This window comes from Ochotona princeps, chromosome 2, assembly GCF_030435755.1.
Source record: "Ochotona princeps isolate mOchPri1 chromosome 2, mOchPri1.hap1, whole genome shotgun sequence".
Classification (NCBI taxonomy): Eukaryota; Metazoa; Chordata; class Mammalia; order Lagomorpha; family Ochotonidae; genus Ochotona; species Ochotona princeps.
In genome coordinates, this window is record NC_080833.1 from 96532754 (window position 1) to 96549500 (window position 16747).

Genomic DNA, 16747 nt, shown 5'->3' on the forward strand with positions numbered 1-16747 from the left:
CCTTCCTTTTCAGGATTCTCATACATGCTTAGTGTGAAAACAAAGTACAGTTTCAGTCTAATATAATTGTAGATCTGTTAGGCCTCAGATCTGCAAATCTAGATTTCTTAGACAGCTAAAATAAGAATTGAATTTTTCAATCGCATCTTCCCAAATGCATCATCCTAACATTTGTTGTTTATAATTTTATTGTGACATTATTCTTTAGTTATATCTTATTTCATGATTGTTATAACTATACATTGAAATCTTATCTGGATTTTTATATATTTATGTCCAAGGTATATCTTTATGTCTTTCAGAAGGTTAAAAAAATATTGAGTTGATAAGCTGTTGATTCAGACTATCTTCTATTTTTAGTTCAAATTACACATTTTCCTGAAACATATTGAATCTTGTATTTCTATACTAGAATAATGCTATTTTTTAAAAACCTTTATTTGCTTTAAAAACATAAGACTTCTTGTTCAGTAAAGCATAAGCATGTTTCATCTACAAAGTCAGAATATCTTCCTCATGGAACACGCAGGAAGAAAGGAAAAACACACACATGGAAAAGTAGTCACAGATTACCTCTAAAATAATTAAGACTTTCGGCCAGAAAAATTAATCTTTTGAAAACAAAAGTATAACAATAGCAAAAAGCCATATTTCAACACCTGGTACTAACAGTAAACATTCATAGTACAAAATTATCTGTTAAAATCAAATTCCTATATATTGAAAGTATTAATATCATCAAAATGCCCATCATACTTAAAGCAATTTACAAGCTTATTGCAATCTCAAAATACCAAAGACATTTTTTTCTCATATCTAGAGCATTTTTTTAAACTATTTTTCGAATTGACATCATTTCATAACAGCCACATCAATCACAGCATTTAAGTGGGGAAAAAAACCCAGTGTGATCTCTATTACAAACTGTAACCATTCTGCAAATATCACAAAAACTTGTAAGCACTTATATATGACAATCTACCCAACCTCACACCTCTTATGTAATTTTCAGATACTTAAGGAACTTATTGTCGGGTGTATTTTTAAGAAGCAATAAAATATATTACTAATTATGAGTTAGTTTTTTACTTGGTAATGAATAATCATTGTAATAATGAAGAAATAGTGAAGCCATCAGTATTAGACTTGAGTTTATGCGACCCCTAAATGCCTGAAAGAAAAAAGCTACAGGAATAGGGACTCTCGATATCCATTCCTGTCAATATCTTTCCTGTTTATTTCCTCCAATCATAAAGGCTCTCCCACTTCCTCACTGATTTTGTTTATTAGCCTCAGATCTGAAGGTTATCGCTGCGCTGCAGAAACTTCCCTATTTCCTGCTTGTATTTACACCCTCACACAGGTTGTTTATTTTCATGAGAGATCTTTAAAAACTTTATGAAAGATCCATGCGTGTACTATCAGACACTTTTCTTGTAATTCCACCTTCCTGCAAACCTTTTGAATTTTAATATGTGTGAGAAAAGAGTCAAAGCGATTGGAGATATAATACGGCATGATAGTTAAAAGAATGAAATGGTCTTTTATTGTATCTAAGCTTATCATGCATATGTTGTTCCAAAAAAACTGAAGAATATACTTTCATCAAATAGTCATTTTTTATTCAGTAAGAAAATCTGTTAATAATCTGATTCATAAAATAAATGTTTTTTTTAACTTTTTCTAATTATCCAAAGTTTTATCTAGTGAGCAGTGTTTGGATTGTTTTATTGTTTTAAATTCAATCCTCATTACAAATTCCTTGTGTAAGATTTCTGCAGTCCTGTGTCTTTCTGATTACCATTTTTTGAGATTCCTGATAGTCCCCTAATCATTTACCATTTTTCCACAAGTAATACAGTATCATCTAACCTCTTGTTTATTTACACTATATGTAGGAATCAGTTATGTAGACAGAAGGTTCAAGTTCAATCTGGTGAGAGCTAGAACTCTGAAACTTCACTGCGGCAGCTGTGTGCATGTTAGGGTCAGTGAAGAGGCCAGACCAGATGCAGGGAGGCTGACTGAAAATTGTTACGAATTCCACAGGAGAAAAGATGTGATGAAGGCAGAGCTGTGGCTTTGCAAGGGGGAGGAGTAGAGTAATTTCAGAGGTGGAGCTGACAAAAGTTGCTGATGGATTTGCATCTGGGGAATAGAAGTGATAAGAAGAACTCAAGGAAGATGCCTGTATTTAGAGATGATTCTGTGGGTGAATACTGCTGTTTCTGTTTTCTAAGATCAGAAAACTGGGGGAGAGGAAAATATTGGAAGAAAATGAAATTAAGCTGGTTTGTTTTAGTATTTATTTTCTTTTGCTATCTGAAATTTCAGGTGCTTATTTAATTCCAAATACATCTCCAGTATACAACAATGAGTTTGATGGGTTTAGAGCTGGATAAAGATAAGGGTGGAGACATTAGACAAATTTGAAAGTGGTCAGTTTATTGCTGATACTTAAAGTTATAGACTGAGTGAATTCATGTAGGACATTTGTCATACTCTGTGACTTTTTCATTCTCCTCCTGTATGTAACATTTTATACATAATATATTGTAAGTATGTGTTTTAATTGTAGTATCTATTATACTTTGCTCTTAGTTCTCTTCTTTTGAGTTAAATATTCAGATTTTTTTAAAGATTTATTTATTTTATTGGAAATCCAGATATACAGGGATGAGAGACAGAGAGAAAGATCTTCTGTCCATTGATTCACTCCCCAAGCAGCCGCATATGCTGGAGCTGAGCCAATCCGAAGCCAGGAGTCAGGAGCCTCCTCTGGGTCTCCCATGCGGGTGCAGGGTCCCAAGGCTTTGGGCCGTCCTCAACTGCTTTCCCAGGCCACAAGCAGGGAGCTGGGCAGGAAGTGGGGCCGCCGGGATTAGAACCGTTGCCCATATGGGATCCCTGTGTGTGCAAGGCGAGGGCTTTAGCCACTAGACTACGGCACCAGACCCAATATTCTGGGGTTTTGTTGTTGTTATTTGTTTGTGGTGAAGTGATTTAAGAGTGTTCATTCACTCAATTCTATATGTAAATGGATATCTGGCAGTTATGTGCTTATTCTCTGTGTTTGTGTTTTTGTTTTGCAGGCAAAGTCATTAATAAAGATTTGCGACATTACTTGAGTCTTCAGTTCCAGAAAGGATCAATTGATCACAAACTACAGCAAGTAATCAGAGATAATCTCTACTTGAGAACCATTCCATGTGAGTACCTGACGGGACACAAGCAATAAGGCAGAACTATTCTTTCCTAACTGGACACCTAGAAATAACCCAGGAGAATTCAGGTGAAATTGTGAAGACTAAGATGGAGACAAGAATGAAATAAAAGGTAGATAAAGAGAAAGATTTTCAGAGACCTTCAGAGGGTTTAAAAGGTGATGATCGGAATTGGAGAATATATATTTATGTGTTGCTGGCTAGATTTGTTCTTAGCAATCGATTTCTAAAGACCATATAGTCAGAAGACCTTTAAGCTCTCAATGCCTTATATACTGAAAATGAACACTAGTTTTCACTAGAAAATGTTTCTAGTTTTAAAATCTGCCGTCTGCCAAATTGGGAAAAGGAAGAAAAGGAGAAAGCATTCTTTGCCATTTTGAATTTTCACCCAAATGTTGATTAGTACTCTACTCGTAATAGCTTTCAGAGGACCTGGTTGTTATTGTAATGTTAAATTTTAAATGTGTAATTAGAAATCATATATTGAGTTTATGTTAGCACAGATCTTGGAAGAATAAAAAGCAGTTTTAAATAAAAGCTGTGTGAAGACATTCTGCTTTCTTTCTGTTTCCAGTCTGTTTGTAACTCATTGTGGATATTAGCTTTCATAATAGTGCCGGAATTCTTGATTTCTGTTTCTTCTTGTTTGATCTTATATAATGTCCCATTTATGATTAAGCTTTCCTAATTATTCTTCTAAAACTCTATCCTTCTTAACTTCCTTAGACCTTTATTTTTTGCTTGGATGGGTTTTTTCTTTTTTCTTTTAGCAACAAATAGTATTATGTAGTAGCAAAGAGCTAGTTAAATCTGAATTTGGAATCTTATTCTAGCTGCTTCAGATTCCTAGCGGCTCCAAAATCTCCATGTATAAAATGAGAAAAAGTAAGACTTACCTCATATATTTGTTACTGGAATTAAAATGAGAACATGTATGGCAAGTCTGGGTGTGGAGTTGGCATGTAGGCAGTGCTTACCCCTTCCCATTCCTGTGGACCTCCTCCCTTTCATGGTACTTCAGTACAGTTCATCTTTAAAGTGTGTATTGGATTCTTGCCCATCTTCAGTTGATCTTTTAGAGTTCTAAGAATTGCATACAAATTTTTTTTTTTTTGTTTTTAAATTTTCCACGTCTGTGGTTTTCTCCAATAAATCTACCATGCCTGATTTCAAAATTGCAGCAACCCCTGCTTTCTATTTTATTTGTCTTTACCCTGATAAGTATTTGTCTTTTTATTCTTAAAGTTTCTGAATTTTTTTTCTTTTATAAAAAGTTCTGGACTTTGCTCAATAGCAAATGTAAAACTTTCTTAATGTATATTGATGCAGTCAGTGTCTTCAGCCTCAGTTTTGCCATATTCTTCTATTTTGTCACGTAAGTCTTTTATACATTGCAATGTGAAGTCCATTATATTTGCTGTCTCTTTTCAGAAAGGTCTGTATCATATTTAAATGGTTGTCTTTTGGCCTTTGTTTACTACTCTTTTCTCCTCTTCCTCCTTTTATATTGATTTAATATGGATTTTGGCCCTGCTATGAAGAAGTTTAAATTGTCCAGTCGTCTCTTCTTGTTTGCCTCCCTCTCTCAGTCATCTCTTCTGAAATATCTTTTTACTCCCAGCAAATATGAAGTAGTCAGTGAGCTGGTCCTACCGTGTGTGCTTTCCTCGTACTCTGTGTCTGAGAGCTGAGCTGCATTTTCACTGGCACAGTAAACGGCCATTGCATTCCTGTAATCTCCCCCTTAGAATCATGATTTATTCTTTTCTGTGTGAGTAAATGCACATTTAATAGAACCACAGCTCCTCATTCTGTCACTTTTTGAGTCCTTCTGGTTGTCCAAAGCTTGTTCTCTCTGATATTTTCCAGGAAAGACTTGCAGGATCATCTTAGTAGTTTTTCTGTGCCCTTTATACTTTGATGTTTGGATGGATATGAACTCTAGCGATATTTGTGAGTTATCTTAATTGTTTTCCGGCATAGAGCTCTGCTTTTACAAAGTCTGATAACAATGATTTTTCATTCTGCTGAAAAGTGAATTGGCATTTCGCTCATGGGGGGTAACTCAGAATAACATTTTTAATTTCTTAGTTCTGAAATATTCTCTTCTCTTGATAAAACAAGGTAATGAAATTCATTGTTGTACTTTGTAAACTGTGGCTCCATTATGGTGTTCTGCTATTTGAACTTGGGTCTTTACAATTTACTTTTGTTGTCACAGTTTGTAACTTCTCAGTGTGAGGTTTTGTCCTAGAAAGGAACTACAGTTTATTTAGTTTTAGGTCGTAGGATACAAGCAGCTGTACTGCATTCAGATCTTAACAGGACATTGAACTTGGAAATTGAAGTGTATACAAACCCCCTCTGGGAAGCTAGGAGTAATCAGTAGCAGTTAGCACATGGAACGATCACATCTAGTGTTCTGTTCCTTACTGAAATATCCTGAGTCTTGGTAGAGGAAAGTTTAATTCCAGATATGGGGCAAGAAAAGTACAAAATAAAGCTAAAATATCTAGTTGTACCAGAGCATATAAATACTTAAACAATTTTAGGCACATATCATAAGGACATAGAAGCCACTTAAGAGATCCTCACTGACAAAGACTGAGATAGCTTGGGCAAGAAGAGCAGAGGGTAGATGGGGGGAGTTCTACTCTTGCACAAGACCATTGTTGCACTGTAGGTAGAAAAGACCATGATATCCTATAGAAGAGAAAAGGAGATGATACACAAAGGGGTCTTATGATTTCAACTTTTTCCTTTAAGGCTCTTTCTGAATCCCAGAACAGAGAGGGAGAGCCCAAAAGAGTACAGTGGGCATTGCATTGAGGGATCAGAAATCTGAGTTTTAACAAAATCTGAGATACCTGGAATTTGCAGGACAGAGTATCAGAAAAGAGAGTCCTAAGAAGAAGCTCCAATAGTCTACAAAGGTGCCTTCTTGAATCTCTAGCTGAATACTAATCTAAAAAAGATGTAGAAGATAAGAATATGCTAGGCCTGAGAACTCTTCAGTAGCTCTAAGGTCAACATTTCCCAGAGCTTTATGCAGGGCCAGGAGACTTCTGAATTTTAACAGTGTGAAGGAATAGAGAAATCCCATACAGGTCTGCCCTGCTAAGTAGGGCTAAAATAGCTATAGATTAAACTCCTTTAGACACACTTCAGCAAAGTTCAGTTAAGCAGACTCCCTACACAATCGTGGGCGTGGGTGTGATTAACAATGGATACTAGTGTAACCTGCTATATTCACAATATCCAGCAGCTAAAGAAAAATTACTAGGCATGCAGAAAAATCAAAAGAAAAATTACCCGATAGAAGAAAAGAAGTAAGAATGACATTGATACAAATGATGGGTTTATTATACTAGGATTTTTGATATTATATATTTTTAAAAATATATAAATTTCATGAAGAGAAATGGGATGTGTGTAAAAACACTGAAACTAATTGGGTGGGCTTAGTAGTAATCAGAAACACAGATGAGAAAAGATCAGACTAAAACACAGAGATGAGAAATACACTTCTGCCTTCAAGGGATTAATATCCCAATTTATCAGCAACTTAAAAAAACTCTAAACAACAAAAACACAGCCAGTACAGTTGACAGATAGGCGAGGAATTTCAATAGACAGTTTTCAAAAGAAGAAATTCAAATGGCCAACAAATATATGGAAAAATGCTCAGTACCACTAGCCATTAGGGAAATACAAATCATAGTGAGATATCACCCCACCCTTGACAGAACGGCTCATATCCAAAACACAGAGAAATGCTGGGGAGGATATGGTTAAATTTTATAGGAATGTAAATGCAACCACTGTGGAAAACAGTCTGGAAACTTCTTTAAAAGCTAGAAATAGACATGTCATATGACCCAGCAGTCCCTCTACTGGGCACATACCAAAAGACTTGAACACAGTGAGCCGGAGATAACTGCACTCCCATGTTTATAGGACAAAATTTGGAATCAATCACATCATGAGATGAGTAGCTACTTAACTGTAAAAATGATGAAATTCTGCCATTTGCAGTGAAATGGACCCAGCTGAAGAACATGATAATGAGTAAAATAAACCAGACCCAGAAAGACAAATGCCTAATTAGTGGGAGCTAAAATTTAAAAAACAGAACAAAAAATAGAAATGTTTGTGTGCATCACTGTGGCTACAAATATAGCTTTGTAAAACTATAACGAAAAGTAAAAAAAAAAAAACTATAACGAAAAGTGGTTATACTATTATAGTTTTAATGATTTGTAATTATTTTAGGACTTACTGTACAGGGCTGGAATGGCTATTTTTCCATTCAGTTATTGTTCATAGCCATTGTAGGTATTCCACTAAACTAAGCTCTCCTTGCTTTGTACTTGGTAAACTTCTTACTTGGTGAAATGCCAAGCCACTTCACTGTAATACAGATTTTTAAAACATGTTATATCAAAAGCCAAAAAGGGGGGTGGGAAAGACGGAGGGTGAGAGGAAAGGAATATCAGATGTGCTTAGAATTATATTTATAAATCATATTGACTATTTAAAGTTAATTAAAATTACAAGAAAAAAAATTTAAGAGGATTTAAATCATTTAAGATAATAGTTGTCTGACTATAATGGAATTAAATTAGAGATTAACAGAATTATTTGGAGACTCTCCAAATACTTGGAGATTAAATATGTGCACTACTAAATAACCCATCCATCAAAAAGAATACACTACAACAGAAATCACAAACTATCTCACATATCAAGACATATGAAGCAATATATCAAAATGTGTAGGTTGTATCTAGACTAGTGTTTTGTACATGTCAAATTACATGAAATGCTTATGTTAGAAAATAATAAAACTCTCAGCTCACTGCTCTAAACCACTACCTTGGGGGGCTGGAAAGAATCTATAAAAACATGGGGCTAGTGCTGCACTGTAGTACATTAAGCCTCTGCTTGCAGTACCAACATCCCGTATGAGTGCCTACTCCAGTCCAGCTGCTCCACTTCCCATGCTGCTCCCTGCTAATGTATCTGGGAAAACAGTAAAAGATGGCCGCGTGCTTGGGCCCCTGCACCCTTGTGGGAGACCTGGACGAAGCTTCTGGCTTTGGATTGGTCCAATTCCAGTTGTTGCAGCTATTTGGGGAGTAAACCAGCAGAGGGACTATCTCTTTTCTCTGTCACCCCTCTCTCTGTAAATCTACCTTTCAAATAATGTTCATTTTTTAAAAAGTAAAAGGAAAAAAATCTAGGGCCAACCTTGTTGCGCTGTTAACGTTGCTGCCTGTGGTACCATCATCCCATACACCAGTTTGAGTCCTGTTTGCTCCACTTTCAATGCGACTTCCCGCTCCTGGAAAAGCAACAGAAGATGGCCCTTGCACTTGGGTCCTATCACCCTCTTGGAAAATCTGGATGATTTTCCCAAGCTCCTGACTTTGGCCTAATCCCCACCCTTGACCATGGTAATTACCTGGGGAAGTAAATCCAGGATGGAAGATAGCAAATAAATTTTGTTTTTCAAAAAAGACCAAAGGAAAGCCAAATTAAGCAATTCAATAGAAATAGAGGAAATCAGTGAAACTCAAAATTGGTTTTGTTTATTATTTCTAACATGTATCTATCTGTTTGAAAGAGTTATGGAAAGAGAGGGAGAGACTGAGATCTTCCAACTATGGGTTGATTCCCCAGATCATGACAACAGCCCAGGGCCGGTCCAAGCAGAAGCTAGGAGCCAAGAACCTCATCCGAGTCTCCCAGGTTGTTGGCAGCGGCTCCAGCATTTGGATTATCTTCTACTGCTTTTCGAGTGTGTTAGCAAGGATTGGATTAGAAGTGGAACAGTGGCAACATGAACCAGCACCCATATGCAATGCTGACTTTGTTGCAAGTGGCTATTTTACCTGCTGCACCACAATGCCAGTCCCCAAAGCTGGTTCTTAATCAATAAAATTAAGATATTTAATCAGACTGCTAAAGGAAAAAGACACAAATTAATATTAGGGATAAGAAAAATGACATTATTTAGGAGAAGGGATATTCTGCCAAGGAATTGAACAATCGAAATGGACAGATTTCTTAGAGGACAAAAACTACCACTGCTAACTCAAGAAGTATTAGATGACTCGGCAACGTTTTATCTATTAGAGATACTGAACTTGGCTGTTTGTAATTTTCTCATAAAGAAAATTTCTGGCCTGGATACAACTGGTGATTTTTTCTGAATATGTTCAGTAGAAATAGTACCTTTTCTATACAAATTCTTTTCTAGAGACCTCTTCTGAAACCATTCTGTGATTTAAATATAGTACCAATCAAAACATTAATAGAAAGTGTTTGAAATCGATATAAATCAACATATAAAATGATAATGCATTATGACCCAGAGGGACTTGTGCCAGAAATGCACAATTGGTAGAAATTTGGAAATTATTATAATGGAACTATAATGGAAAAATATACCATCTTCTCAGTAGATGAGTAAAAATTATTTGATACAATTCATCTCCCATTCACTGTAGAATCTCTCAAAACTAGCCTGCTTATTATTCATGGCTTCTTGGCTTTATGTCTGTTCTTTGCTTGTGAAATCTTTCCTGCCCAATGGCACAATGTTAAGCTTTGTCAGTAGAGGGCGCAGGAGGGATGCTGGAGAAAGAAGTGGCTGCTTGTCCTCATTCTAGAAGACATCCAGTAAATTTCAGCAGTACTCTTTTTTTTTTTTTTTTTTTTTTTGGCTTGTTTGTTTCCTTCTTTTTTATTTTATTTTTTTTTACTCATTGATTACATTGTATTATGTGATACAGTTTCGTTGGAACTGGGAATCACCCCACCCCTCCCCCCGCCCTCCCCCCATGTGGAATGTTCCACCTTATTGCATATCCACTAATCAAGTACAGTTGAGAGTCCCTCTTTGCAAGCATAAACTAAACATAGAGTCCAACATCTTATAGTCCAATCTAGTTCCTCAGCTTCCTGGGGACACCCTGTCCCGTCTGAGGGCAGACCATCAGATTATCAACACGATCAATTAAAGGCTCCAACATACCCTCAGCAACAATTAACTTCGTTGTGTAACTAATAGTTATAGTATTGAGTAACCAGTATGTTAAAAACAATTGCAATTTCTTAACCATCTTCTGTGATCACCTCATTGTCAATTCAGTTTTAGTTTATACACAACATATAACATAATATACATAAAATAATATGTTTTACATAACATAATATCCTCTTAAATTAACGCAAACATGTGGTATCTGACCTTTTGGGATTGGCTCATTTCCCTTAGCATTATGGTTTCCAGTTTGGCCACAAAGAACTGCATTTTGTTTTTTTTTTAATAGCTGAGTAGTATTCCATGGAGTAGATGAACCATAGCTTTCTTATCCAGTCTTCTGTTGATGGGCATTTTGGTTGCTTCCATGTTTTTGCAATTACTGATTGTGCTGCTATGAGCATAGGGATGCATGTTGGCTTCTCATAAAACAGGTGTTTTGGGTATATTCCTAGGAGTGCTATTGCTGGATCATATGGTATGTCGATTTTGAGTTGTTTGAATGTTCTCCATACTGATTTCCATAGAGGCTGTACCAACCTGCAGCCCCACCAGCAGTGGAGTAGGGTTCCCTTTTCCCCACAACCTCGCCAACAAGTGTTGTTGGTGCTTTTATTCATGTGGGCCAGTCTTACTGGCGTTAGGTGGTACCTCATTGATGTTTTAATTTGGATTTCCCTTATTGCCAGGGAACTTGAGCATTTTTTCATATGCCTGTTTGCCATTTGGGTTTGTTCTTTTAAGAGTTCGCATCCAGGTGGTGAGTTCCGAGGTGCACCTGTAAGAGGCTTCCCAGTGGTTGAGTTCAACAAAACCCTCATGAGTTGGGAAGCTCTGTATGGTCCACCACTGTTCCTAATTGACTAACAGTTTGCTGGTGAGTTCTGTGGATACCCCAGCTGACTCTCCAGATTTTTAGCAGCTTCCCCTTGCAAGCAGTTTTCTGGTAGGTTTCTGCCAAGTTCAGTCAATATCCCAGCTGGTTTCTATTAAGCTAAAAACACTGCCTGTCTCTTGCACCCTTCACCACCAGCAGCTTGCTGGGAAGTATCATTAGTACCCCAGGCGGTTCCAGTGTGCCTTCCTTGACCTACCATGTGTGAACCAGCTCCACCCTGGGGCAACCCCGTGAAACCATCTCATCACTCACTGGGCTGTCACCACACTCTCTTCAATGAGGTCAGAATCCCTAATTGTATTTTTCCCTTATGTTTTATTCTCGGTTAATTCCCCATAAGTAGTTAATAATTCTTTATATGAAATGTTTTCTGTTCAAATTACCACGTGGTATCTCTCTCCTATCTGGATCTTAAGTGATACAGAATTGGTATTTAGGAGAGTTCCTTCTAAACAGATACTCCCATGAGGGGTTTTGGGATTGCCTGTATTTATTTACTTATTCTTATATGTAGTTTCCTAGTTTTTAAATTTTATTTACTTAAAATGCAGGGAAAGAGTGGGAAGATCTTGTATCTACTGACTTGGTCCATCTACTGGTTTATTCTCCCAATGCCGGCGGCAGCCAGCAGTGGACCTGACCAAAGCCAGTAGCCCAGAACTCCAGATCTCTCATGGGAGATGCAGGGATTCATGTTCTTGAATCCTCCCTACCTATTAGCAGGAAGCTGGGAATCAGAAAAGGAGCTGGGACTCAGGCCCAGGCATTCCAGAATGAGACACAGTTGTGTCATCTCAGTGTTCTGCCCACTCCAGGGTTTGTTTTAGTTGTGTTCCGGACATGATTGCAGTACTGAGTCTCTTCCAATGGGAAGTAGGATGCTTCCAATTCATGACAGGACATAACCTCACAGTTGAATCACAATTTTCACTTAAGGTTGTTTTTTTTTCTTCCTTTTTTTATATTATCATTATCATTTGATGATACAGTTCCATAGGCTCAGGGATTTTCCTACCCCCTCCTCAAGTCCCCCCCCGAAGGTTGGTTGTTAAAAGTTCCAAATGAACCTAGTGCCTAGAGAGCCCCCTTGACTGACGGCCTTGACTTGTATGGCAGCAATACAAATCCTAAGAGTTCACCTGAGTGCTATGTGCTTACAAAAAGAAAAGTAGCAAGATAAAATTAAATAATTTGTTGTTATGGTGAACTATTATGATTTTAAGCATTTTTAAATGATCTCTACATGAAACAGGCATTTTCTAAAGGGAAGTGGCTGATTCAGCATACAGAGCTGCTTGCCACTTGGATCCGTGTTGCATAGCAGGTAACTTGAATTTGAATCTTGGATCTGCTGCTGATTCCATCTTCTTGCTAATAGGTACTGTTTGAGGCCTCAGGTGATGTGCAGGTAGCTGGATCTCTGCCACCCCTGTGAGTGACCTGGATTGAATTTGAGGCTCTGACTCCTGCCTGTTGCAGCCCCAGCTCACCTGAAAACTTTGGGAGGAAACCAACATATGGAATGTGTCTGACTCCCTGCCTTGCAGATAAAATGAGAGTAAATAAAATATTAAGGACAAAACCTTAGTATTAACATAAATAAACCTTAGTATTAGGAACATAAATACCAAATAAAATAGATATTTAGTTTGAATTTTTAAATTCTAATGAAAAGATTTATCTATTTCTGTTGCAAAGTCAGACATACAGACAGGAGGAGAGACAGAGAAGGCTATCTTCCTTCTGTTGACTCAAGACCCAAGCAGCCACAATGGCTGGAGCTGAGCCAATCTGAAGCCAGGAGCCTGGAGTCTCATCCCAGTCTCTCACACAGGTGCAGGAACCTGAGACCGCAGGCCATCCTCGACTGCCTTCCCAGGCCACAAGCAGGGAGCTGGATGGGAAGAGGGGCTGCCGGGATTAGAACCGGCGCCCATATGGGATCCCGGCACATGCAAGGCGAGGACTTTAGCCACTAGGCTACCACGCTGGGTCCTAGTTCTAACTATAAAGTACACAAATTGTCAGTTGCATTATCTGATGGTCTTGAGCTTTGGTGATTAATATTCCAGATATAGAAAGAATTTTATTTGTTATTATTAATGACCAAAAGCATCATCCAGTTGGATGTTGGAATGTATGTGGCATCATATGTTTTCTTTTTAAGTTATGAACATATTTGATATGTTTTTTTTTTCTGGTTTAGGTTTTGCTATTGAACCTTGTTACTTTATATTTTAGCTTAGTTTTTGCTGTCAAGTTTGAATGTTCTGCAACATTCATTTTCTCTCTTTACATTGCTTTTTACAAAGCATGAAAGCTTTTGTAGCAAATAGAAAATTGCTGCAAAAAGTTAATGGAAAATGGAATTTAAAAATTAGTTTGATGCAAAAAATTCTGAAGCCTGTATATACTGGGCTTTTAGCTTTGATCTGATTATTGCAGAAGTTTGGTGAGTGAATCAGAAGATAGAAAATCTCTCCCTCCCAAGTAGATGAAGATAGATAAGTCAACATTGTAGAAGAAAAATATACGTTATGAAAGAGAATTGTGTGAATTAAAAAAAATGTTTTTTTACCAAAATAAGCCTGTCTTATAACTACTTTTCCATGAAAAATTTCAAGTATCCCCATATTTAAGGAGAATATTATTGAATAGCATTCAAATAATTTGACATTTGTTTATATCTTGTGGCAAAGTTAAAGCATTCCACTGAATCAGTTGTTGAAATTGCCGAATGAGGACTTATTTTACCTCTAAAACTTACTATTTCTTTGACTAACATTCAGGGAAATTATGTAAAGTGTAATACACAAATGTGAGAAAGACCTAGCTCTGGCAGCTAGGACCGTGAGCCCTCATGTGGAACAGAGAGCAGTTGCTCCTAAGACTGAGAAATTCTGATGACCACTCTCCCACAGGCTTTTTGTCTTAGTTTTTTTTTTTTTTTTTTTAAGATTTATTTTATTTTTATTGCAAAGTCAGATATCCAGAGAGGAGGAGAGACAGTGAGAAAGATCTTCCGTCCGATGATTCACTTCCCAAGTGAGCGCGATGGCCAGTGCTATGCCCATCCAAAGCCAGGATCCAGGAACTTCTTCCAGGTCACCCACACAGGTGCAGTGTTCCAAGGCTTTGGGCTGTCCTCCACTGCTTTCCCAGGCCACAAGCAGGGAGCTGGATGGGAAGTGGAGCTACTGGGATTAGAACCTGTGCCCATATGGGATCCCGGCGCGTTCAAGGCAAGGACTTTAGCTGCTAGGCTATGCTGCCGGGCCCTTTTTGTCTTAGTTAATGGAAAAATTAATGTATGTCTGTCCAGAGACTCAGAACTTCTAGATTTTATTTCTTACAGCCAAAATTCCATCAATGATGAATGGATGGTAAAAATTTTGATATTTGCACATGTATACAATTAAATACCACTCAACAGTAAGTGAAACTGAGTAGATTAAGGTAAAAGATCAGTGAGGAAAAAGAGGACTTGAACAGCACTTTAGGCCAGATGGACCTGAGAGTGACACACAGAACATTTCACTTTGCGAGACAGAATGCACGTTCATGCCAAGCACACGTGGAGCAGTCTCTATGCAGAGTCCTTTTTGGTATGCTCCTAAATCTCTGTCATGAAATTTGTTCACTTTATATAAATAAAAAAGAAATCATGACAAGTTTAAGATTTAAACGATATGGCATATCTTCTCTGACAATAATGGAAAATCTATGAATACAATTTACTAATTAAGCAGTGCATTCAGAGACAAGAAGTGGGTTAAAAGAAATCACAAGGGAATTTGTAAACTATATAGAAACAATAAAAATGAAGATAGAGATCGCTTCTCAGCCGTTTGGCTAAGATTAACTGTAAAAATGAAGATAGAGGCCCGGCATGGTAGCCTAGTGGCTGAAGTCCTTGTCTTCCCTGCGCCAGAATCCCATATGGGCACCAATTTGTGTCCTGGCTGCTTCACTTGTTGCCTGGGAAGGCAGGAGAGGATGGCCCAAAAACCTTGGGATCCTGCATCTGAATGGGAGATCCAGAAGTTCCTGGCTCCGGGCTTCGGATCGGCCCAGCTCTGGCTGTTGTGGCTACTTAGGGAGTGAACCAGGGAAAAAGATCTTTTTTCCATCTCTCCTTGTCTCGATAAATCTGACTTTCCAATAAAAATAAATCTTTTTAAAAATGAAGATAGAACATAGAGAAATTTGGATGTTTGGAAGTAGAAAGGTGAGGAAAGTTAATGGCAGCAGTACTTAATTTAAAACAAAAAACCTCAGGGCTGGTGGAGTGACATAGTGAGCTGTCTTGTCTGCAGTACTGACATGGTACTGGAGAGAGCCCTGGCTGCTCCACTTGCAATCCAGCTCTTGCTTATGGTGTGAGAAAGCAGTGGAGATTGGCCCACTGCTCCCATGTGAGAGACCAAGAGGAAGCTCCTGGGTCCTGGCTTTGAGTTAGCGCAGTTCCAGCCATTGAGGCCACTTGGGGAAATCATCCAGCAGATGGACAATCTTTCACTTTCTCTGTAACTCTGACTTTCAAATAAAAGCAAATGGACTTTTTAAAAAAAACTTACATCTCCCAGTACCTATGAAATTGTGTCATGTAATACAACATAATTAATGAATAAATGAGTAGAAAAAAAAACTTACATCCATGAAATAAACCATCCCTGCATGCCAAGGATAAATCCCACCTGGTCTGGGAGAATGATCAGTCCAGTGTGTTATTGGATTCTGTTGGCTAGTATTTTGTTGAGGATTTTGTGTCGATGTTCATCAGGGATATTGGTCTGCAGTTCTGTTTCTCTGTTGTGATCACCATATTAACATCTTAATTGATGCAGAAGAGGCATCCTTTCATTCTAAAAACATTCAATACACTAAGAATTCAAGTATACTTCAAAATATTTCAGAAAACAGGGTTTGAGCAGTGTTTAATCTGACACAAACATTTTAAAAATTAGGCATATTTATTTTATGATACACATTTTCATAAACTTTTTGGAGATCCTTCATATGTGCTTCTTCAACATCTTGAAAGCTATATATGAAAAATCGACAGCTAGCTTACTCAATAGGGAAAGAACGAGAGCTTTTAAAGGTTTATTTGTTTGAAGGGCAGAGTTACCAAGAGAGGGAGAGAAAGACAGAAATACTCCATCCTTTGATTCATTGCCTGAATGTTTGCAGTGGTTAGGGTTGGGCCAAGTGGAAGCCAGGCAACTGGAACTCCATCTAGGACTCCCATGTACATGACAGGAGCCCAAGTGCTTAGGCCATCTTCCACTGCTTTCCCAGAAACATTGTTAGCAGGGTCTGAAGTGTGGAGCAGCTGGGACTCAGGCATGTGCTCATATGAGATGCTGACATGGAAGGTGGCACACCACAGCACTTGCCCCTGGTATAATCTTTATGTAAAAACAAATTGACCAACATGGATGAATTTCAAAGCTTCAGGCTAGATTAGAGAAGTGGTTTTTTTTTTAAAGATTTTATTTATTTTATTACAAAGTCAGATATACAGAGAGGAGGAGAGACAGAGAGGAAGATCTTCCCGCAACGGGCCGGTGT

General features: G+C 37.7%; 1 protein-coding gene across 2 annotated transcripts in view; it reads left to right on the top strand.

The window, feature by feature from the left end:
• MAGI3 (membrane associated guanylate kinase, WW and PDZ domain containing 3) overlaps positions 1 to 16747 on the top strand; it is a 208757-nt gene that overhangs the window by 111064 nt on the left and 80946 nt on the right. For both annotated transcript variants that reach the window (XM_058660067.1, XM_004581911.2), the window contains exon 2: positions 3093 to 3209. In XM_058660067.1, the coding sequence (XP_058516050.1) occupies positions 3093 to 3209 (117 nt within the window). The remainder of the gene's footprint in view (positions 1 to 3092; positions 3210 to 16747) is intronic.